The sequence below is a fragment of the Haliotis rubra genome, unplaced genomic scaffold, assembly GCF_003918875.1.
Source record: "Haliotis rubra isolate DU_JTF1 unplaced genomic scaffold, ASM391887v1 Scf65, whole genome shotgun sequence".
Classification (NCBI taxonomy): domain Eukaryota; kingdom Metazoa; phylum Mollusca; class Gastropoda; order Lepetellida; family Haliotidae; genus Haliotis; species Haliotis rubra.
The window spans coordinates 1,478,212-1,504,091 of NW_025767357.1; the positions used below are offsets into that span (position 1 = coordinate 1,478,212).

Genomic DNA, 25,880 nt, shown 5'->3' on the forward strand with positions numbered 1-25,880 from the left:
TTTGGCCAATCAGGTTGTCTGTCATCAGTGGATGCAGTTGAACCAGATATACTCCATTAGTTAATCGACCTGTGAAGATCTGGGTTTATATATAAGAATATTGAGCTTCAGTAACCCATGCTTGTTGTAAGAGGCGACTTTCGGGATCGGTGGTCAGGCTCGCTGACTTGGTTGACACATTTCATCGGTTCCAAATTACGCAGATCGATGCTCATGCTGTTGATCACTGGAATGTCTAGTCCAGACTCAATTATTTACAGACAGCCGCTATAGAGCTGGAATATTGCGGTATAAAACTAAACTCACTCGCCCACTCCCCATTAGTTAATCACCATTTCAAAATGTGTCAAATCCTGACAGTTTACATTTGGAGCTGGAAGTGTGAGACAAACAACCAATTCTTCACTGCCAGATTACTCTGTTAATATTACATATTTTCATGAAACATTACTCTAAAAGAGTGGGATAGAGTTTACTTCGCTCTCAGTGGAGGAGGAATGGTTTTCAAACTAGGTGACCGGGTTTGGTTTCCTTGGCCTCATGGGAGGAAATCATTGGTCTCGCGACTTTTCCTTTCAACTCTTTGATGTTTTTGTCAGGATTTCTGAAAATGGTTTGATATCGGATTATATTTTCCACAATCTGTTGATATCCGAGCAAGGGACTGCAGAAGAAAGGAGAGTTGTTTTCAATTTTTGTACACTTGTGGGTGGCAAGGGAGGGGTTTATTATTCTGAGTGTTTTATTTCTGTGGTTTTCTAACATTTTTATATCACAGTGCTTTTGTAACATTTGAATTTCATTTTGTTCGAAAATAGCCGTAGTGGATGAATGGTTTTAAAGAAATTGAGACTATGGTGTTTCCATATTTTTTTCTCAGTTGTGTTGGATCAGATAAAGATTCTTTTTTTTCAGCTTGTGCTGATATGGAAATTGGATCTAAACAAATGTACATATTTCTTGTTTTGCTGGTTTCGATTTTTTTTAATCCAAGACGTGGTTGAAAGCTGGATATCTTTACGCAGTTGGCATTTGAACGAAATGATGAAACTCGTAAAAGGAAACTTCAAATGTTTTTGTATCAAAATTCAAGTCAGTGGCCCTTGGTCTCATGACAGTTGTGAGCCAACACTCAACATGTCAATAATATTTTGAATTTGCTCAACGAAATCTTTAAACAATGACGGTCTGGATGAACTGGGTTAGGAACATGTGCTTCTAGTGCCACTGATTGCCACCAGGTGGAGTTGTTTGGCTCTACAGTCGGATCATAGAGTTTCTTGGTTTGCTGCGGAAATGCCACTATTGTGTCCATGGAGTGCTCCCTTTGACTGAGGGTCCTTCCGCGTGTGCAAGTCACGTCAACATGGGATTACCTGTGGGATATGCGATATTCTACACAGATTGATGAAGTAAGGTTTTGCCTAAGTTGGTATTCTCCTCATGGAGTTGAAATGGTAGAGTTCATCCATTGTATTTGTGGTATTTGAATTCCGGTAATAGTTTTCACCGAGAGTGCCTTCTGTGTGTTCTCATTGCTTTTGTAATATGTTTTGAATATAGTCTTTGATTTTATATCTTTGTGAAAGATATTACAAATTTGAATTTATCAGAGAATAATTTTGAACAATCTAAAAATATAACAAGTATTTATTATAAAAGATATGAAATAATGGTTATCATAGATATTTGGATTTACCAGATAATAATTTTGAACAAATCTAAACAAAATAACAAGTATTTAGTTGTAAAAGAAATGAAATAATGGTCATCCAGACCGTGATTGTTAATCAATAGTGAATTGTCAAAACGTTTAATATATATGACATCATTGGCATGACGTTTCTGACTTTAAACCCTCATTTAGGCTGTTGATTAGTGTTAGTGTGTTATTTTGAGTCTTGGTGAAGACATATTCTGTATAAATGGCTAGGAAAACTGCTGATGTGAAGATTGCTGAATTTTAAGAATTTTACTGGAATGCATTATCCATTGTTGGCGATGTCGTCTGATGTCGTCTGATCAACTGGCACAAGAGAGTTTACTATCCAAGGCCACAGGAAATGTCTTTGGCACTTTGTTTTTTAATTTGAGCAAATTTGAAAGATTTGTGAAAGAATTGGTTTTATTTTTCCTTAAAAAAGATAATTGAATGTCTTGTTTCATAGAGTTTTTAAGCCAATTTATTCCGATGCAAAAGGCCAAACATAAATCAGTCATGGCTGACACATGGTGAAAATGAAAGGGCACAAAAAGACATTCAGTTTAAAGGGAGTGTCAGTTCAGGACATTTTGTTTTGACTCTCGATATATAACGTAGAGATGTTTTGACAAATTGTCAGAGTATTGTCAATGAAATCGTAATATGATTGCACAATCTTTGATTTGGAGGTGAGGTGAGGTGAAATTGGGTTTAACGTCGTGCTTAAGAATATTTCGCTCATATAACAACGTGCATGCGTGTGTATGTGTATGTGCGGCTGCTTGTACTAGCCCAGACTTAAGCTGGTTTTATAGTGCTAGCCCACTGATATACCATGCCGCAGTGAAGCATGAATACCCCACTCAGACACATTATACTGACTCCGAGCCGACCAGTCCTTGTTGTACCCATTAATGCCGAGCAGGGACCAACAAGTACCATATTTTAACGTCTTTTGGTATGACGCGGTCAGGGATCTGCGAACCTGCGACCTTCTGCTCTCCGGGCGGACGCTCTAACCACTACACCAGGCGGTCTTTGATTTGGAAGGTAGTGGGGTAGCACAGTAGATAAAGCCTGGACTCTTCATGCTCAGAAACTGGGCTTGATCCCTAAGTTGGGTATAAGCATTGTGTGTACTTGGTTCTTGGTGTCCTGTGTATCAAGCTCCACTACCATGGAACCATTCAATCATCATTCACTCAACCTCAAAACCACTCACGTAACCACCCACTCACTCGCTCAACCAACCCTCAAACACAACCACAACCATTGGCCCTCACTCACTTGCTCAACCACTTAACCCTCACTCAACCACCCACTCGCTTGCTCAACCACTTAACCCTCACTCCACTTAACCACCCCCCTCACTCAACCACCCACTCAACTTGCTCAACCACTTAACCCCTCACTTAACCACCCACTCGCTTGCTCAACCATTTAGCTCCTCACTTAACCACCCACCCACTCACTTGCTCAACCATTAGCTCCCCTCACTTAACCACCACTTTCGCTTGCTCAACCATTAGCCACTGCTCAACCATTTAGCTCTCCTCGCTAATACAACCACTCACTCAACTGCCCACTCAACCATTTTTTTTCAACCCCACTCATTTGCTGGTGTGTTTTTTTTTTTTCTCAACCACTAAATAACTCACTCAACCACTTAACCCCTCACTCAACCACCCACTCACTTGCCCAATCACTTAACCCCTCACTCAACCACCCACTCACTTGCCGAACCACTTAACCCCTCACTCAACCACCCACTCACTTGCTCAACCATTAGCTCCTCACTTATTCAACTACTCACTCAACAGTCCACTCAACAGTTTCCACAACCCCACTCAACCACTTCCACAACCCCATTCATTCACTGGTGGTTTTTGTGTGTTCACATGTTGATATTCTGCCAGTCACACTAATTAACCAGTCATTGTAATTTACAGTTTGTGAAACAGCTGTAACATTCCGACAAAATAATACCCATCATCCTGCTGATGCAATCACTGACACGTTCACCTCACAAATGTTTATAATGTATATTTTCATTACTAACTCAATGGACACATCCCTTGGTCCATAAATAAGAAATGATATACACCAAGTTCGAAAAATACCCAATTATCCCACAATTTAGCATTGAATATGTGAGTATTTACCATGATCCTTTATTTTCATGTTTTATTTTCATGAGCAAATATTGAGAACTAGTTATGGTGTATATACAAACACATCGCTGTCAGTGAGCATTTTGTCAAACAATTCAACTTTGATGGCCCTGGTGTTTACAAACAGTGATATCTCTTGAGGAACGAGTTCCTATGAGAACTTTCTATGATGTTTAATGAGGGTAATTAGAGTCCAGCGTTATGTAATGACCCCAGCGTTATCTGGGTCGTTGATGGGAGGTCTAGGGTCAGGCGAAATATGAGGAAGTTGCCCACACAGAAGCCAATCAACCGATTGCTCTCACCGTTCTAGGTCCTATGTAGACTAGCAGTTGAAGGAATGTGGAATGCTCTCGTTCATGCAGTTAAACAGTATTATGGATTTTTGAAACAAAAGTAAGTGTGGCTGGTGTATATTTGTTAGAAATATTGATTTGGCACTGAATACTTGTACATATTTATGAAACAAGCTGGATGTTTCAAAAGGAAAAGTGTTCATTTTCAGCATCTACGACTGACATATGGTGGTAACATAGGGGGGCATCTGCACTCTCTGCACCATCTTAGGATATGCGAGTGTTACTCAGTACTGTTGCAAGTTGAACAGAGAAATATCGCTGGTTGGAAGGATTTCTGGAAAGGAATTCATTGACGGAAGTTAAAATATGTTAGGAATTGATATACATGTACTGTAGAGTTTTAATTACTTTGCCATGATCATACTGGGTGACAGTGTGTTGTTTATAAGAAATTTATAGCTTGAAAATATGTATGCTGTGTGATAGCATGTCGGGCTTGAATCTAAAACATTTACCTCAAACGGTATTGATATTCTTAACCTGCCTACATGGAGCTAGACTAACAACTAGTCTCTGAAATTAACATATTTTACTGAAAAAAATATTTCCTGAAGCTGAGGAAATCTAGACTTGCCACATTTTCTAGACTTGCATGGGCTTTCTTGGATATATTTACTTCTGGGTCTGTACGACAGACTAATATGGAGCAAATTCGCCAGTATTCCTTTTCTGTTTATGAGTCCTTATCCATATGTAATACACAGTATAGTCTGTCGTACAGACCCTGAAACAAATATACCCAAAAGAGCCCATGCAAGTCTAGTATATGTGGCAAGTATACATTACCAGTTTCAGGAAATGATGACATTCTCTGGATCCTTTTCATTATAATTTATTATTATACTTTAGGAACGCTCTTTTCCAGTAAAATAGGGGCAGTTGGGGTAGCGTAGTGGCTAAAGCGTTCGGTTGTCACACCTAAGACCCGGGTTCAATTCCCCACATGGGTACAATGTGTGAAGCCCATTTCTGGTGTCCTCCACTGTGATATTGCAGGTATAAAGCAGCATAAAACTAAACAGACTCACTCTCTTCTGTAAGATATGTTCATTTCAGAGACCCTATACACAGGGCTGGTGAAGGTTTTGTATCTCAGTGTTTTAAAGATGATTAGGGTTGAATGTTTGATATCTTGACAAATGTATGAACTGAAAGGTTTGCGATGCACTAACAATGGCACCCACACCTCGTCATACTGGCGATAGATTGACTTGTAAATATGTTGTCGCACAGTTGAACACAATTTGAATCCCAGCAGATATCTTTAAACCCCATTTCACCTCCACCCTACTTAGAGGAACCTAAATCCTGGCTTATGCACTTTGCTGCAAATGTGCATCATGTGATCAAATGGTGTCATCTCATTGGACAAGAGCCCCTTTCTGTACGTTTGAATTCTTGTTCCGTATATTTTTTTTAGATAAAAGCAGTTTATTATTAATGTGTCTTTTATTTTTTACTTCTTAGAGGATAAGGATTTGAGGGATTGTAACCAGCATTCATTGAAAGGAATATGTGAGTCACATTGAATCCATAACGTTTAATAATTCACTCCGTGACATTGATTGATTGAGAATGGGAGGTTTTTACAGATAAAAAAGTACTCCTTTGAAAGGTTGTACGCATCAGTCAGACATATTTGATTTGAAATATGATCTAAAAACTGGATGCATTTACAAATGCCTTTTGTGAAATGAATGAACTTACGTAGGACCGAGTTGAACGAAATTGTAGCCCACATCTTTGTAATCACATCATTTAGGATTAATGGGATCAAAGACTTGTAAAGTGTTCTGTGTGAAATACTCTTTCTTCTAGCAGAAAAACGACATTGTGTTTGTCTTGAATGAAAGATTTCATTCCAAATCCTTAATGGACAAAGATGCAGGCGAACGTCCCTTTTTGTTTGGAATATTTCAAGAAGCTAGTTGTCTGTCAGGAGAGTAAATTGATCAAATGTATAAATGCAATATTCACTTCTGCACCATTTTGACAAAGGCATTTAGTTACATAGGGGACAATACCAGTGTATCAGGGGTAGTCTGGTAGCTTAGTGGATAAAGTGTTCTGTTACCATGCTGAAGGTCTGGGTTTTATTATCATATGGGCTCATTTTGAAGTATATTCACTGATTAAGTTTAACGTGGCATTAAAGTCTTCTCACTAAAGTGACCCGTGAAGATCCGGGTTAGAATATTGATCTTCAGTAACCCATGCTTGTTGTAAGAGGCGACTAATGGGATCGGCTTGGTTGACACATGTCATTGGTTCCCAATTGTGCAAATCGATGCTCATGCTGTTGATCACAGGATTGTCTGGTCCAGACTCGATTATTTACAGACCGCAGCCATGTCACTGGAATATTGCTGAGTGCGGCGTAAAACTAAACTCACTCACTCACTCTCACTACAGTGCCTTGGGGAATATGGTGTGTAAAATTAGCACTATTGGTCCTTGTTTTGATTCATTAATGTTATTGTTATTGTTTAAACTGATTCATAAGGCCATTTAATCTGTATATCACCTGATTTGGCCATTCTGAGGAAAGTGTATATTGCTCATTGTGGCCATGTTCACTTGCATGAGTTTCAGGAAAGAGGTGAATGCCTAAATCATGCTTTAGGGGGACTTTAATTTCAAAATAATCTGCTACATCATCATGTAATTGAAACACTGTTCAAAATGGCATTAACCCAAGTCTCCCACTTACCGGGCAAGATCCTATATATTGTCGGCCATCCTAGGCCAGACAATGGTGTTAGCAATAACATTAGCTGTTTTGCTTTATGTTTTTTTCATAAAGAAAGATTCGTATTCCTGGGAATTAATTTCAACAAGGAAGGACCCAGTTTCCTCTTTAAAGAAATTAAAACCGAAATCCGAGGAAAGGACTACAGTTCCAACTATTTGGTCATTCTTCTTTGCAATATGATAAAACATTCCCATCATCCAAGACATGGCTACAAGAACACCTTTGGACTATGACAGTTGTAATACATATACTTTACTACTGACTTTCAATATGTCACTGGCATCCTTGTGTAATAAGACCAAGGGATCAACAGACCGATCTTGGCACCAAGACAATCGGAACGCCAATTCTTCAACAATGACTTACAGCGATCGTAGTGCAAAGATTAAACTGTGGATTTGGGCTTTGGTATTGTGGGGGATTGTGTTTGAATATTTGGGCCAAAGCTGTGCCCAAAAGATTTATGATTTTTCAATTACTACAGTTCAACATTACTACAGTTAGGTTGGCCATTGTCCAGGGACGAATACAACTTTGGTAAAAGTCTGCAAGTAACATTCATCGATTGTAGAGTCTTCAATTTGTCTCTTAACAAACCCTCTAATGAAGGAGAGTTTCATCCCAGCTTGACACTGTGTCATTGTTAAGCTTTCAATCTGATTTTCCATCGCTCATTACAGACCAGGATGCAGTATTCTTTTATCAATCGTTACCATCGTCGAAACGCATTTCCCGAGCTCAATAATTCTCTGTTTTGGTGGCTCTTTATTGTCATCCAGTTCCTTCCTGTGACACACATGAACATTTCTCTACATTGTGTTGTTGGATTCTGGGCAATGAACAGGTTCTAGGTTGATGACCCTAAAGATGTGTCTCAAAGGAGAATTTAAAGGATGCATGTTCAAGTGTTTATACTTTTTTACAGGATGTGACGTAACGGTTGGGTTCTTCCCTGTCCTTGTTATGTTAAGGAATGCAGTCATTTGAAGGAAACTTTCCTTATTGACATATTTTAATGTCCCAGTGTACTTAGGAAATTAAATATTTAAGGTGAGGTGAGGTGAAATTGGGTTTATCGTCATGCTTGAGAATATTTCGCTCATATGATGACGTGCATGTGTGTGTATGTGTAATGTGCGGCTGCTTGTACTAGCCCAGACTGAAGCTGGTTTTATAGTTCTAGCCCACTGAGATACCATGCTGCAGTGAAGCATGAATACCCTACTCAGACACATTATACTGACTCCGAGCCGACCAGTCCTTGTTGTACCCATTAATGCCAAGCGCCAGGCAGGGACCAACAAGTACAATATTTTAACGTCTTTTGGTATGACGCGGTCGGGGAAATATTTAAGAAAGCCACTTAAAAATATTAGATATTTTCTGTTGAAATTGTAAATTTTCACCATTATTAGGTGAAATATTTCTGTTGTCCTTATATGGTTTAAAATTATTGAAATTAATTTTTTGTATTGAGTAGTTTATTTTCAAATATTATGCTTTCAGTTGTTTAGACATGGCTCTAATTTGTAAAAGATTGTTTTCAAATATGTGATAATTATTCAAGCAAATGACTGCACTAGAGTTTCTCAATGCCAGTGTGTTTTATATCGGTGCAGAACAGGAAATTGTTTAAGCTCACCATCATATGCTAAAATATTTAACAGGGAAGGCCCACTCTAATTATGTTAGGTGTGGTGCTAAAAAAGTAGATTTTTTAAGAACACAACATCAACACAGACGAGCCCTGCTAAAATGTGAATCTGAAACTATGTTATTGCTGTGTAGTGCCCTTCCCTGGGAGCTTGTTAGAAATACATCAACCTTCAGGTTTGTTGTTAAAACGTATTGTGTGGGAATTACTTTTTGAGGGAATGATTTGAAAAGCCTTTTTTGTTACATTTGCAGTGTACGCTGTTTAGTAAAAAATGTTCTTTAAAAGAGGAGTTTTGTTAAAAATGGAAAGCAGGTGGTAGATCTAGTGGATTTTCATTTGGGTGTGTTTATTCCAGATAGATGTGATGTGTGACTGTTGTGTTATAGTTGTGTTAGTGCAGTGATGGTCAACTCTCTCTCTCTCTCTCTCTCTCTCTCTCTCTCTCTCTCTCTCTCTCTCTCTCTCTCTCTCTCTCTCTCCCTCTTTCTCTCTAACTCACTCTCTCTCTCTCTCTCTCTCTCTCTCTCTCTCTTTCCCTCTCCCACTCTCTCTAACTCACTCTCTCTCCCCCCTCTCTCTCTCCCTCTCTGCCTCTCCCTCCCTCTTTCTCTGCTTTTCTCTCTCTCTCTCTCCCCTCTCTCTCTCTCTCCTCTCTGCCTCTCCCTCCCTCTTTCTCTGCTTTCTCTCTCTCTCTCTCTCTCCCTCTCTCTCTCTCTCTCTCTGCCTCTCTCTCTCTCTCTCTCTCTCTCCTCTCTCTCCGTCTCTCTCTCTCTGTCTCTCTCTCTCTCTCTCTCTCTCTCTCTCTCTCTCTCTCTCTCTCTCTGTATGTGAATGTATACTTGCTTTTCTGTTTGGGTTTGTTTTTCTGTTGATTTGTCTTGGTTTTTGTTCATCTGCATATCTGTCTGTTTAGGTGTTCACAAAACATTTCATGAAAATGTCAAAGTGAACCATATTACGCTTTCTTTGTATTCTCGTATCATCATTATGTCAGAAAATCCGACTCAATGAAGCCAGACTAAAAGGGCATGAAATATGTCAGCATATTTGACAGAGTACACACCCAAGGTTTACTGCTAATTACAATGACATTCAAAGCATTATGATAGATCCTCGTCACAGCCCTTGGGGAAATCGCAGCGTCTTTCTGTAGAGATGCTGGTCACAGTAACACGTGACACAGACTTACAGTTGAAGCCTGGAGGGTGCGCTCTGTAAGGTTACCAGGAAAACTGGGAGAATCTCAAAACCTTTTAACATAAAATATTATTAACATCATCCAAACCATGTTAGTCACTGTTTGTGTGGGCTTCTTGTGTTATTGCATAGGGCAAGCTCTCCCTTTTCTTTAACACCTGGTGTCATGTCATGTGCGTTGAGGTTTTATATGTGTTCAGATTATGGCATTAGAAATCACTTTAGACCCGTGAAGATCCGGGGATGGAATAGGTCTTTAGCAACCCATGCTTGCCACAAAAGGCGACAATGCTTGTCGTAAGAGGCGACTAACGGGATCGGGTGGTCAGGCTCGCTGACTTGGTTGACACATGCCATCGTATCCCAGTTGCGCAGATCGATGCTCATGCTGTTGATCACTGGATTGTCTGGTCCAGACTCGATTATTTACAGACCGCAGCCATATAGCTGGAATATTGCTGAGTGCGGCGTAAAACTAAACTCACTCACTCATAAGAAATCACTTTAGAAAATTGTAGACGGTCCCTTTGTACAAAAATACAAAAAAAATGTTATTGTTCATGATGTTTTGGTTGCATGTACACAACAAATTAAAAAATCAAAAACAGTTTTGCTTCCTGAATTAGTGACGTAATTTCACGACACATCACGATAGGGCAGTGGTTTATGTGTTTTCCTGTCAGTTTTTGGGCCTGTGTTCAATTCTTGAATATATGGCAGAATGGAAATAAACAGACAATGTTTTCAATGTATAAGTTAGGTTAACTTTACATACAGAAGCATTTAAAGTCAGGATGTTTATATCTCGATCATATGAGACACTGTTAAAAAGTTTGTTCTGGAGTTAAAAGATAAATTCAAGTGTAACCATCTTTGGTACAACTAATATCGCAAAGTCATGGTCTCCAAAGAGAAGCTTATCTTAATGTAAGAATTCTGTTGTTTATTTCAACCAAATGGTTCACATATTTATCATATCTATCAGCAATACTGCTTAACAAACCACAGGCTCTCCACATAACAACACTGAATGTTAAGTGTGTGGCATATCACAGCCGTAAGAAAGATTCAAAATGTCATTTGGGTGTATCAAGATGTAGGGTTATGGGACAAAGATGTTTTGTACTGGACTGTTTGTCAGACATTCGAGACATGGAGCACCATGGGCAGCTACACAAGGTGCTCTATGCTACATGGAACCTGTGCATGTAGATATTGGGGAAGTTCATGACACACACTTGGAGATTATCTGGACATCACAGTGAAGGTGACATGGAACACATCATCTGTTCATGGTGTGTGATGACATCAGCCTCTGATCCGGGCTCTGCTTACAAGATCATCTGATGGGTTCATGTTTAATGTAACCAGTGGTGGTAGCCTGTGATTAAAGACATCATCTGTTCTCTGGGATGGGCACAATGTGAAGCCCATTTCTGGTGTTCCCCACCATCTGGAATACTTACAAAAGATCATCGTGGATGGGTTCACTGTTTAATGTAACCCTTCTACAAAGAACTTTCGAATGTATGATTCAATTTTTTATTGGAAAAGATTAACTTCAAAAGTCCATAAAAATGTTTAGTGTCAATTAAGTTTTTACTGTAAAAGTAGTATATAACCAGATGTAATGACACAACAAAGCTAGTTGGTGTTTGATACTTGTAAAGTATGAATTTAAAGCACAACCAGCTGTTCTGCTTCCGCACCGACAGACTGACAGTCTCAATCACCATAGAGATTATTTTGCCATTTAGATTAATTTTGAGAGCTGCAAAATTTAGACAACTGACTATAGGGCCCCAGATGTAACTAATTGCTGACCAGCACCATCCCCACTACACTCAACACTCAACACTCCACACTCCACACACCACACACCACACAACCCACAACCCACAACCCACACCACACACCACACACCACAAAATACAGTGAAACAAGTCACAGTCTTACTACCTGGTCTATATAGCCAGGTTGTGGGGTAGCCCAGTGGTTAAAGATTTCGCTCGTCACTCCGAAGACCCGGGTTCGATCCATCACATGGGTACAATGTGTGAAGCCCATTTCTGGTGTCCCCCGCCGTGATATTGCTGGAATATTGCTAACAGCGACGTAAAACCATACTCACTCACTCACTCACTCACTCACTCACTCACTCACTCACTCACTCACTCACTCACTCACTCACTCACTCACTCACTCACTCACTCACTCACTCACTCACTCACTCACTCACTCACTCACTCACTCACTCACCCACCCACTCACCCACCCACTCACTCACTCACTCACTCTATATAGCCACTATGTCACAGTGATAAACCAGAATCACCTTTATATAAAGTGATAGACTTCAGTCTTAATGTGTAAAGGCTTCAATTTTAAGTGTGTTATGGTACCCTGATATAAGACTTGGCCCATGCTGTTCAGAGTTGCTTCCCTTGGCTTTCAGGATACATGAGTTTGAATCCAATTCATCCTGACCCAAGTTTTTACCATTGTAAATGCAATGTGTAGGTTTCATCAATGTTGTATTCCATCAATGACCCAATGATATTGATGTTGTTGACAGAGACATCAACATCTGTTTACAAGCAGCGAAAGCAATGACGACATGTTTGAACTTTGACATATGACGGATCTGTGCTACGAGTGCTCCATCTCCTTTCATAGCAATGCACTGTATGTTGCAGACAGCCGACTAGTGGGCGGGATTAATCGATATCTGTCCATCACAATCACTAGACCACTAGAGAATACGTACAAATCGTTGCAGTTAACGTGTAATTGATTAGATTTGGCCAATGGTTATTTCATTCTGGGTCGTAAATACCATGCCCTTCTGTTGACCATACATAGTCTTGTGATGGAATTCTGGGAGAAAAGCTACAGCGTTATTTTTAAAAAAAGACTTGTTGTGAAGAAATGTTTATTTCACAAGATGGCAGAGGATGTTTATATCACAACTTGATCTCATTGCTGGAGAAAGTGGGTTTATAAGAACAGAATTTGTGAGCTTTCTCATTTCTGAGAAGACAAAGCTTGGTGTGCATTTGATAAGATGTTAGACATTAACATGCCTAAGAAGCGTAAAACTAGGTGAGTGCGTATGTACTAAGTTTCAATCATTTGTATGTTTGTGCCTTTATCTTTAAGCACATATTTAATAATTTCGTGTTTCTGTTAATGTTTTTAATATGGATATGGTGTGGTATATTATTTGAAATGTTGCCTAATAGTATAATCACATCAATAACTGTCTATTTTGTGATTAATTAATTCAATATTCTTTTTCATCATTTAATAATAATGTGTGAGTCAATTATTTTAAAGCATGATGATTTAAAACATATTTGATAATATAAAAAAACATGGTAGATGGTAGAACTGAAACGCCCTTAATGTATTTGTTTCTGATGGAACTGTTTGTGCAGTTTGCCATGGCAACAGTGGGCCACCCTCTCTAAATGTTCCAAAATGGGTTCCTAATTTTGAGTATACCCTTCAAAGTTTATACCTCCCCTCCAATGGTGTGCCGTACATGTCAGAAAAACATACCCTGTAAATGTCAAGTACCCACTTGTTAAAGTCTTTAGTTTTTGTTTTGACAGCCTCTGACAGTTTTTAGCTGGCTGTGTTGTCATTTGTTTAACCTTTACAGATAAATATGAGCTTGCTGTGGTCCTACTTGGGGTAGAAGTCAGAGTTATACTCATTCCCACTGAAACATGCACAACTAGGACTCACCATAATTAGCCTGTTAAAATGGAAAATGATTATTTACATTTTGTATGTTATTTAACAAAATGTTGTTTTTTTCAAGGATGGTTTTATAACAGGTTATATTTTAATTTATTAGATTATTTTGGGGGTCATAATTTAGAATTCAAGTTTTTTTAAACAAATTAGAAATGAACAATTTTAAAAGATGGGTAAATGGGTGTTGATATTGATTTTGGAGCATACTTATCACTCAACACAAACATTGAGATTATCAAGTCATTACATTCCACAATCTGTTATTAAGAGGGCCTTGTTAACATATGTTTAGTAGGGTTATAACAAGGAACTAGTGACCTGATGCAGTAAAAAAGACACCAATAGGTGAACTAATTTCACTAAGTCATATGAGGTTGTCACTCAGTTGCCATGGCAACTTGGATAATTTCAAATTATGTGTCAACTCGTGGAATGTTATACTATCAGCCCAAGAGGGTTTATGTTGATGAGGTGTGTATACAGATTATGTCCAAGTTGATGGATTTTACCTTAAATTGGAAATGTTGTTGTGATCTAAGAGGATTTCAAGGAAGAATTTTGTAATTTAAATCATCTGTGTCACAAATATAAAACACCGACTTCAGAGAATAACCAGCTTCAATTATTGTCAAAACCAATTCCTCAGGCTTAAACAGCATAAATAGCGGTGAAAATTAAGATAATTGATAACAAAACTCATTGGCGATACCAGGTGTTCATGTAAAGAGTAATCATATCCTTTTGGTCATCCGACTCCAGTGAAAATATTTCTGACCTTTCTTGAGTAAGGAAAATAAGTAAAACTAATTTTATATATGGAAAAATAAGTCGTGTCTCTCAGTGAAAATAACACCAAATTTTAGATGATATTCTATTCTGTCCTTTTATAAAAATAGTCTTATCTGACTAGCACAACTTATATGATAGAACGCTACCCAAACACAGTGTATGTGTTCCTATGTCCTACACACAATATTTTTATTGATTTGTTGTGAGAACATTTGGCATGTAATCACTGCAAAATATGAAGAGCTGCTTTGTCCAAAGTGTTATACAAACACCTAACTTGCGCAGTATATCGTCCAAGATAGCCCATGCATATTTCATTCACAGGCTTATCACTGAACGCTGTTGTGTAATACGGAGCCAAGTATCAGCGTCAGATAGACACAAGGATGTTTCTTTAATTATTCCTCCTATAAGGATGTATTTTTTAATCTACATTGCACAAGGATTATGTTCACAAGGATTTGAAGAAATCAGAAGTTCTAAGAAAGCAGTTCTTATCTGACATGGAGGATGTGTCTGTTTCGTCAGTCATACACGTAGACACGGACTTGTAACATGGGCAGGAGAATTAGGTTGTCAGACACAGTCGGAGATGTTTGTTATGTCAGTCGTAGAAGTATACTCCAATCTGTTAACATGGGCAAGAGTTGCCCTCTCATCAAGTTTCTCCATAAACTAAAGTGAGTTTGTGTTTATGTATTTGTGATGTGTAAAATATATGTTCGGTTTGTTCATGGTTCTTTAATGAGGTATTTCATGTTGTTAGATATTCCTGTACCTTATGTTTTTCATACTCTCCTCCAATGGCTGGTGTCCTTTTAGTTTTCACGTTTTCACTTTTCATGATGATCCTACAGCCTACCCTGTATCCCCTATTCCTAACCTCCTACCCCTACTACTGCCCATAGGGGCGGTGGGGTAGCCTAGTGGTTAAAGTGTCCGCTCCTCACACTGAAGACCCAGGTTGATTCCTCACATGTGTGAAGCCCATTTCTGGTGTTCCTCCCCGTGATATTGCTGGAATATTGCTAAAAGTGGCGTAAAACCATTTTCGGTCACTCACTCACTAGTAATGCCCATCCGAACAGATACTACCATATTCTATACTGCCCAGTCTGACGTATCCCACCCTGAAGTGTTCTTTCAAGACCCGTGAAATTCCGTGAAGATCTGGGTAAGAATTGGTCTTCAGTAACCCATGCTTGTCATAAGAGGATTGTCAGGATCGGGTGGTCAGGCGCACTGACTTGGTTGACACATGTCATCGGTTCCCACTTGTGTAGACCGATACTCATGCATTTGATCACTAGATTGTCTGGTCCAGACTTGATTATTTACAGAGTGCCACTGTATAACTTGAATATTGCTGAGTGCGGTGTAAAACTAAACTCACTCACTTACTCTAACATATTCCACCCTGACCACCCTGAAGTGTACTTCATCCAACAGGTCTAGCTTTGTGTGTTGGCAATGACGCTATCATTTCATGAACATATGCCATTAATCATATGTGAGAAAAGCCAGCAGACAGTTCAGAACCTATATTACAATTACCTTAATACATTAGTCCTACAAGGAGACATTCTAGGTAATCACGAAGCAGAGATATTCCATGTTTACTGAAGGGGAAAATGAAATTTCAAAGTACGTGATCACAATATCGCTTTCACTAATCACGGACAGCGAACAGGCTTGAGTGTAATGAGGTGTGAATACACTACACCTCACAGATTTCACCTATATCTGTGGAGCCCTCAACAGGTGCTTCTCATCGGTTGGAGACTACACGCCTTGAAAATACATGCCTTGCGTATCATTACTCAGGATATCCATGTGTAACTCATGTCATGGATCACTGACTGCTTTTGTTCCGACAGGTCGTCATTTATAATGTAAACTTCCTTCCAGAGCTATTTTTAATGAAGCCTTTCCTATTGGCGATTCGTGTCATCGAAGGAAGTTCCCACAATCTTGGAGTAATAATTGGCAAGTTGGATTCTGTTTCCTTTGGTTGTCCTTTGCTTTGGAGGATATAGAACTGTGAAGGGATCTGGGCTTATCATAACAAGACAGGCCATGGAATACCCTTCAGGGGAGGAATGTCTAGCATGTGATGTCATTTAGTTAGTGGTCAAATTAGGCACTTCCCTTCGCTAGTGGAAATCTGTTTGACACTTGGGAATTTTTTTGGCTCTTGAAAAAAAATCAGTTTTGAAGTTTGAAGAATCTGCAGTTAAAAATTGGGAGATTTCTGGAGGATAACGCTGGTTAGTATTTTGGAATATTCTTTTGTAGAAATGGAATTAATATTTTCAGTAGACAAGATATTAATTGGCGATACATTTTTCTGTCATTTAATTATTAGTTATTGTGCTCTAATTTTGTATTGTCTTATCAAAATATTAATTTGTATCATAGAATACTATATATACCACAAGACCTTTGATTGTGAATAGACATGATTGTGGTTTTGTATGTCAGGAAATATTATCAGACAACACAGGATTCAGCTTTTGTGGAGGCAACCAATTCCTGGTAATCAGATCTGATAATTTTCCAAAGCTTTTATCACAAAATTTGATCTGTTGCAAGGAAGTGGAAGCGCATTGATAAGGCTGCCTTTCAACTAACCATAGCCTATATGTGTGGGAGAAAATCTCATTGTATCAAAATCCTGAAATAATTGGATTATTGTGTTATTTTGTGAATGAACGATACTGTCATTGGAATAATAACTATTGATGTGTATGAGGTGAGATTTCTGGTGTCAATTCATGAATGTCATGCCATGACCAGGAAGCGCTTTCATTATCTATCAACAGTTGTTGGGGAAGTAGGACAAAAGTCTGCTTGATAGTTTTTCATCGTTAGGGCACAATAGATGGCATGACCATGTATACATTAGGAACCTTCTTGCAAGTGTTTTCATTTCCATCACAATGCCGCTGGCACATTATTATCCTAATAGATTCGTATTAAATGATCGATGACTTAGTTGTACATGTGTATGAGGTATTTGTTTCCTGAACAGTTCCACAGCTACAAAATGAACTGAAAATGGCTTATGATGGTGTTCAGGGTCAAGTAGTATTGTTCATACTGTCCAAGGTGGGTCAAGTTATTAATTGGTGTTTAGAATTGTGTTAATATATTTCTCAACAATTTCACATTTGATCAGGACGGACATTTTGATCGACCTATTCTCACCAAAAGCTTGGTAGAGTCTTGCTAGATATGTAGATGTGTGGTTTTTGTCATCTCCTTGTATTGTCTTACCAAGTACTTTTCCTTTTTTGTTCAACCAAGAGAGTTTGAAAGGAAGAGAAACCTGATATTCAGTTAATCCAGGCGAAGCTGTCAGGGTTGTTATTGTAACAGAATAATACCACTTGAAGATACCCACGATATGTAGACTATTCTGAAAGGCTATTTCCAGATGATCAAGTTCTAACTAATGGGATGTGCACTATTATGATTTTATGTCCACTCTATGTCTGTTTGTCTGTCTTCCTGACCACAAAGAATGAATGAAAAAGAAGTCAAACACAAGTGTAGAATGTCAACATGTCTGTATAAGACATCTGCTCCAATGGCTGTACTAGATGTTGTCTGCAGTGTCTGTTTATAAGACGTCTGCTCCAATGTCTATGTAAGATGTCTGCTCCAATGTCTGTATGAGATTTCTGCTACAATGTCTTTATAAGACGTCTGCTCCAACGTCTGTATGAGATTCTGCTTCAATTTCTGTGTAAGATGTCTGTATAAGACGTCTGCTCCAATGTCTGTATGAGATTTCTGCTACAATGTCTGTATATATGATGTCCTGCTACTGTCTGTGCATCTGTTCTAACCAAGCATTGTTGTATTTCAGGAAGCAGACTATGGACAGTCAGCTGTTCTGTGAGGCACATCTACCCAACACACCCGGCCCAGGTCCAACACCAGAACCAGAAGACAAAGTGAGTTCTAGTTGGTTTCTTGTCCATCTGATGCATGTCCCCATGAGCAGTACTTGGCCGATATAGTCCCCTATACCTCATAACTGCCGTGGATGTGGTGTAGTGAAGAATCCTGAATACAACTTATGGAGTTCAGGATGAAATGGTTGTCTCTTCCTTTTATCAGATCTATTATTTTCATGTGAATGAGTACAAACAAAAGTGTTTGAAAATTTGAACACAATTTAGATAGTCATGTAATCTGTTGATTCAAGTGATTTTTCTGACTTAAACTATGTTGCAGTTGATGCATAATTTCTTCATGATTTTGCTCTATGACTTATCAGTGTGTCAGTTTTCCTAAGTGACAATGAACAGCCCATGAATTCTTGGGTCGGAATCAACTGCAACTACAATGGCATGACATCATTATAACGATTCAGCAGTGAATATTATGTTGATAAAAACATATTATGATAAATAAACAAAAACAATGTAAATACCATGAATAGTTTTGTTGGCACTCATGACGACTGGTAAAAATATGTTATTCGAATATGACTTATGAAAAATATGATTTTTAGGACAAGCTGCGATGTACTTTGCATCCCTTTGTTTGAAACACGAATTAGTAAAAGTCTTTAAACACTCTGTATTTAGAATGAATGTAATACCGGTTGTGAAGGTCAGTTTATATTGGTCCACTGAAGCTCTCTAAATGACTTTGGGGGTAGGGGGTGTGTAGTCTAATGGTTATAGCGTTGGCTCGTCACACGCCGAAGACCCGGGTTCGAATCCCCACATGGGTACAATGAGTGAAGCCCATTTCTGGTGTCCCCAGCCGTGATATTGCTGGAATATTGCTAAAAGCGGCGTAAAACCAAACTCAGTCAGTCAGTCAGTCTTGAAATGACTTCAGAATAATAGGTTAGGACAAGTGATTATATATTCTTTTTTCAGTAATGGCAATTAAAATATCGAAGAAAAATGAATTATATTTCTTATTCTTAAAGAAAAAAGATATTCATATATTTGCTTCAGGGGCACAAATGGAATTTTTAGCTATTAATAGTCAGTGTCTTAAAAGGCTTTGTTTCAAATTGCTTGTACAAAATTAAAGCAATCATGATCGCAATCTTGGCCATCGTGATGAAAAAGTTATGCCGATGTTCTTCAAGGGAAACCTTAAACCATGAAATTGTGTAATTAAAAATATTCTTGAAATTTTAATCTCACTTGGTATTTTTAAAACTAGGACTGAGCTGGGGATGTAATCTGCATGTGGAGGTCATTGTGAACAGAGAAATGTCATACATTGTTATGATAACCTGTCAATCACTAGCCAGAGGCTTGTGGTACTACTTACAACACAACTGGTGACATTTGTAACCTAGATATGCCAACTTGTGGAGCCATTGTGTCGTCCATCTGATAGAAATGTCTGAAACTGTTACTGCTAGTGGAACATAAAATGGGCTTTCAATCAAAATAATTATTTGAGTACAGTACTCATGAAGGTGAGAAGGTCTCTTTTTATGGAGTAATCTGTGAGTTGTGAGGTTGTCCCTGTGTCTTTGGGCGGAAGTTGAAAGTATAGTCCGTTTGGCTCAAAAGCAGACCGATGAATTGCAATCTAACTCGAAAACTAATAAACATAAGATACTCAATGAAACGCTGATCATAATCAAAACATCATACCAACTCTGTGAGGTTTTTCAGAATTTTTGTCCTAAAAATAAAAAAGTTGTTTAACAAACTATCATTAAAATATTGACACAGTTCACTGTTTGTTGCGAGGCTGGCTGTCCCTTTCTCTGCACTCCTCCCTCGTAACAAACAGTGAACTGTGTCAATATTTTAATGATAGTTTGTTAAACAACTTTATTATTTTTAAGACAAAAATTCTGCAAAAACCTCACAGATCACAGAGTTGGTATGATGTTTTGATTATGATCAGTGTTCCATTGAGTATTTCATGTTTATTAGTTTTCAAGTTAGATTGCAATTCATCGGTCCGCTTTTTGAGCCAAACGGACTATAGACAAGCTGATAATTAATGAAATGGAGAATATATTTTGGAAGTCTCACTCACCAACACATGCACCCATTCAGTCCTATACTTACTCACGGATCACCTACACTCACTCAGTGAGGATGTGCTTGGTCACAAGTGAGTGAGGGGTTTTACGCTGCTTTTAGCAATATTCCAGCAATATCACGGCAGAGGACACCAGAAATGGGATTTACACATTGTACCCATGTGGGGAATGGAACCAGGGTCTTCGGCATTGGATGTTCTGGGTAGTGATAGGGGGTGGAATTAATTCATCTGTCTGCCATCACTAAATCAGTCAGTCACTCACTCATTGCTATGAGTGGTGTAAAAACATCCCAACCTAGTGGTTAAAGCATTTGCTCGTCATCGGGTTCGATCCCTCACATGGGTCCAGTGTGTGAAGCCCATTTCTGGTGTCCCCCACTGTGATATTGCTGGAATATTGCTAAAACTAAAAGCGTCACTCACTCACTCACTCACTCACTCACTCACTCACTCACTCACTCACTCACTCACTCACTCACTCACTCACTCACTCACTCACTCACTCACTCACTCACTCACTCACTCACTCACTCACTCACTCACTCACTCACTCACTCACTCACTCACTCACTCACTCACTCACTCACTCACTCACTCACTCACTCACTCACTCACTCACTCACTCACTCACTCACTCACTCACTCACTCACTCACTCACTCACTCAACATGTTGATGGTCTTGACCAAGGCGGTCCTCAAATATATGCCCTAGATCTATTTCCCCACATTAAGCCGATCAACCCAACTGTAAATGTAATGTTGTTGAAGGCTGCATTAAACACAGGTCACTCACTCACACAAAATAGGCTTACAGACTAAGCTGGTAATGAGGCGTAAGTCAAGTTGAGATCTACAACAGGCCTCATGGATACTGTCAGACAGGCTGTTTGATAGTCATCAGGGCTAGGGTTACTACAGTCATTTGGTAAGAGCAATGTGCCGATGTTGCAGACTGATATACCGTGTTTGATAACATCAACAAATAGGGGTTATTGAGTGTTGGGGTGGAATTACATGGGCAAGTTCAGTGACCAGATTGGAGGTCATTTCAGTGAAGGTATATCAATACTTTCTCCATATATAAGCAAACAAATTAAATCACAATATATTCTTACTTCTAGACCGCCTCCGTGGTCGATCCCCGACCGCGTCATACCAAAAGACGTTAAAATATGGTACTTGTTGGTCCCTGCCTGGCGCTCGGCATTAATGGGTACAACAAGGTCTGGTCGGCTCGGAGTCAGTATAATGTGTCTGAGTGGGGTATTCATGCTTCACTGCGGCATGGTATCTCAGTGAGCTAGAACTATAAAACCAGCTTAAGTCTGGGCTAGTACAAGCAGTCGCACATACACATACACACGCATGCACGTCGTCATATGAGCAAAATATTCTCAAGCACGAGGTAAAACCCAATTTCACCTCACCTCTTACTTCTAGACTTGCATAGGTCTCTAAGGCAATAATTGTAGTTAAAATCCTAATTATGTAGTGATGTAACTACTAAGAACAAGTTACCCCTATAAAAGAGAGGCCTCCTTGTAATGTCCATTTATCTAGACTTGCTTATGTTGATTACATAACTATACACACATGAATTTATCATTCAGTACAGCCTTAAAGTAAGGCTATCTCACAGCCTAAGTAAATGAGACCTTTTAACCCTATATATGTTTGTTCAAATTTTAATAAGACAGCATATTACTTCATGGTTGACTTTAAATTGTTTTGAGGATTTTTTAGAATGAGATTATATCACATTATGAAAATTGTCTAGGGTTTAGCAAAAAACGTTAGAAACTCTTTTATAATTCTATGTGTTTGTAAATGCACAGTGATTAGAGGAAACTCCAAGGGAGCTCTGCCCAGCTGAAATGAGTATGTAAAAGACCATGGTAGACCATGGTTCACAGACCATGGTAGTCTGTCGTACAGACCCTGAAGCAAATATATCCAAGAAAGCCCAAGCAAGTCTAGAAAATGTGGCAAGTCTAGATTTCCTCAGCTTCAGAAAATCTGAAGAAAGTCTCAGGGCTCCTTTTCATTATATTATATTTTTTTTTACTATGAACTTTTTTCAGTAAAATATGTTCATTTCAGAGACTAGTTGTTAGTCTAAGACCATGGTTGATCATGGTGTACCATGGCTTACCACGTCCGGTAAATTGCACCACAGTTTACCATGGTAAAATAAGACCATGGTCTAAAATGGTAGACCATGGGAAGAAATGTTTGGTGACCACGTTTTTAGCGTGGAAAACCATGGTAATACCATGGTTTTCCGTGGTAAGCCGTGGTTGACCATGGTCAACTATGGTGCCATTGAGCTGGGTAAGGTTACTTTGTTATACCAAATTAGCTTGATACATGCAGTTTACTGTAGACTTTATAACCCAGGCCATCTTTAGACCACAACAAGTTCCAGGACCCTATCCCACCATTTGTTGCATTACGCCTTTTTGTGAGCCGACGATATGCTATAGAGTTACGAGATCTTAGTGTAAATTATTTTTATTTTTGGTGTAACTTTCTTATAACCATCAGTAGCCAGAGGGATGTTTTAAACCCTGCTGGGGTACCCTGCATGTAGAGGAGGAGGTGTCCCATGGTACCATATGGTTGCTGGCGATCTATAACCTGTTTCCTATTTGTATATCATTGTCTGATAGTCTGTTCCAATGTTCATCTGTGATATATCTGTAGGGTGATCCAGTGATGACAGGTTTTTATAAAAACATAAGTTAATGTAAACTTCTGCAAATTACAATATCGCTAACATTTTGCCAGTGTAATGTTTTATATCAGTCATTAACTTTATTTAATACTCAAATACATTTTCAAATCATCTGTCTTTACATTATAAAGTATCTGAAAGGAAAATCTGTAAAACCAAATCAAATAAGGAAGGTCTGCCACATGTTAATCTATTGGAGTTTTTCATAACTTTAAATAATAAATGTTTATTCATAAACAATGACAAATATGAAAAATCAACAGTTTGTTTATACTGCTGTGAAAATACCCAACTGAATGACCTATGATTGAATGACAAAGTTTATAATGAAATGGAAATATTTACAATAGGAGTAGATTGTGTAGTTAAATGCAAGCACACCATTGCAACTAATGGAGTCCATCCCACGATGTTGATACACCTTCAGGCAGTCACTACTAGGTGTACCCAGGGAACCTGAATAATTCTCTTAGTGACTAGACACAACATAATTAATACCTCGTTTACTCGTTACACAATCCTGTGAGAGCACTCCTACTTGCGTGAATGAATTAGTTCGTGGTTGGAAAACATTATATAATTTAATTATTTCTGGAAGAAAATGGCATTGCCTGTGGTATAAGCTGATACTTTATTTATTTCAATATCTACTCAATTGCATTTCGTAATGAGTTTAATAAATTGTTTATTGATATTTTCTAAGCTTATAGGTTTAATGTGTATATACTGTTTTAGGGTCGTGTTTCCTGTTAATAGCCTAATGAAGGTATTTCAAGCTCTTGTACTATATTCTGTAATCTACTGGAAAAATATCATCAAGTAAAAAAGTGAATTATCTAGAAGAGGTTGAGGAGGATTATAAGCCCCAGGCAGGTTTAATGGGTTGAGTGGTATATATTTATGATGTGTGCAGTACATTTATCTGTTCCACACATGTGGTTGCAGTACCTGTGTAACAGTGTTACATATGTACCATATGGGACATGGTTTGCACATGCAGCTGGGGAATAACGCCTTATATCGCCCTGGACTTTGGAGTGACCTGTGGTCATCTCGCTGACCATTGGCCACCAGAGGCGAGGGGACTAGACAGAAAGTGGAAAAGCAACAAGTGATTTATAATGATTGAAGGCATGTAAGCCTTGATGGATGGCAGTCGTCAAGACAGTATTATGAGGGTGTTTCATTTGGCTGGAGTCAGCATGTAGAGCATCATATATTGTTTTATTTACAAGCCTAGTTCTCGGATGGCGCAGAGTTTCGAGGTAATATGGGTTCTTTATATGTCAAGTAAATTAATCTAATTATTGTCTTATTTCAAATTTAGAGATATAGTTTATTTAAATTTGAGAGAAATCTGACTTTTCATTTATAAAACTGTTTTCCTCAAGGCAGGAAATAACACATGTGTCATTCATGAAAGTATTCTTTCCTTGATAATATCATACTATACTACCAGTGAGAATTTCTTCCTTCTAAGCCTTTTAAACCTTGCCGTGATAGATGGACAGTTTTAATTTCATACAGATATTTTGTTATTTATGCTATGAACCTCATACCCATGGATGCTAATCAGCAGGATGACAAGGTGGCAGTCATACCTGGTATTAAATATTTGAGTATTTAGATCTACAAGCAGCATTATTATGTACATAGTATGCAGTCAAAGTCAAAGTCCATTCACATATTTTTAGTTTTGACTGTAGATAAATGTGATTCTTGTGCCAGTTATACAAATTAATTGAACATGTTTTTCTTTGTATAGTAGAGATTAACAGGTACAAGATTTAACCATGGGGCTACCCCACCACCCAACTTGTACAGAGAACATACCTCACTAACATGCAGGGGCATTACTAGTCTGTCACACAGACCCTGAAACAAATAAACAAATGTATCCAAGATATTTTTATGGATTAAACTTCTTTATAATTTACCTCACGACGTTTCGAGACCATTCCAGGTCCCTTCATCCAAATCTAGAATTTGTGGCAAGTCTAGATTTCGACAGTTTCATATTTTGTAATTATTATTTATGAACTGTTTTGTTCTGTTCATTTCAGAGACTGTGGAATGTTACTTACTTAATTATTTCTGTTGTATGATTTTATGTGATGCTGTGGTGCTGTATATGTACTGGATTCTGCAATATTCAGTGACATTCCAGCTATATAATAGTAAATCATAAAACCCAGCAAGACAACAAATGGTTCATTTGAGCCATGTTCCATGCTACAGATGATTAGCATGCTAAGAATCAAGCGACCATACCATGGTAGCTTCCATTAGGTCAGTAGGTTCTAACATAGGCTGTCTGGAATCCCATGAGGTTTCTTGTGTCTGGTCCGAGTTTGAATCCATGTATGAAGATTTTATGAAAACCATAGGTGGATCCAGGGATGTGTGTGTGTGTGTGTGTGTGTGTGTGTGTGTGTGTGTGTGTGTGTGTGTGTGTGTGTGTGTGTGTGTGTGTGTGTGTGTGTGTCATGTGCGTGCGTGTGTGTGTGTGCAAGGGTGCGCACCCTACTTATGTCCTGAAAGTTTATTAAATGACCATTGAAAGTTTAACGGGTGAAAATGAAGTGTACACACCCACTTTCTTAAAAAGCTGTATCCACCCCTGAAAACTTCAAGAAATGGTTGACAACATAGTGTAATTAGTGTGTTTGCTTATCTTTCATAAGGTCCAGGCCTGAATCCTCACCTAGGTTGCAGTA

General features: G+C 38.5%; 1 protein-coding gene across 12 annotated transcripts in view; it reads left to right on the forward strand.

The window, feature by feature from the left end:
• Window positions 1-25,880, forward strand: part of LOC124257162 (rap1 GTPase-activating protein 1-like) — a 321,814-nt gene that overhangs the window by 266,816 nt on the left and 29,118 nt on the right. For 11 of the 12 annotated variants that reach the window (XR_006893194.1, XM_046691168.1, XM_046691167.1 and 8 more), the window contains one exon: window positions 18,261-18,348. Coding sequence is in view for 11 of the 12 variants with exons in the window: in XM_046691168.1 (XP_046547124.1) it covers window positions 18,261-18,348 (88 nt within the window). In the remaining variant the exon portion in view is untranslated. Of the gene's footprint in view, window positions 1-14,949; window positions 15,070-18,260; window positions 18,349-25,880 lie in introns of those variants that run through there. The other variant, XM_046691173.1, reaches the window with a different exon arrangement.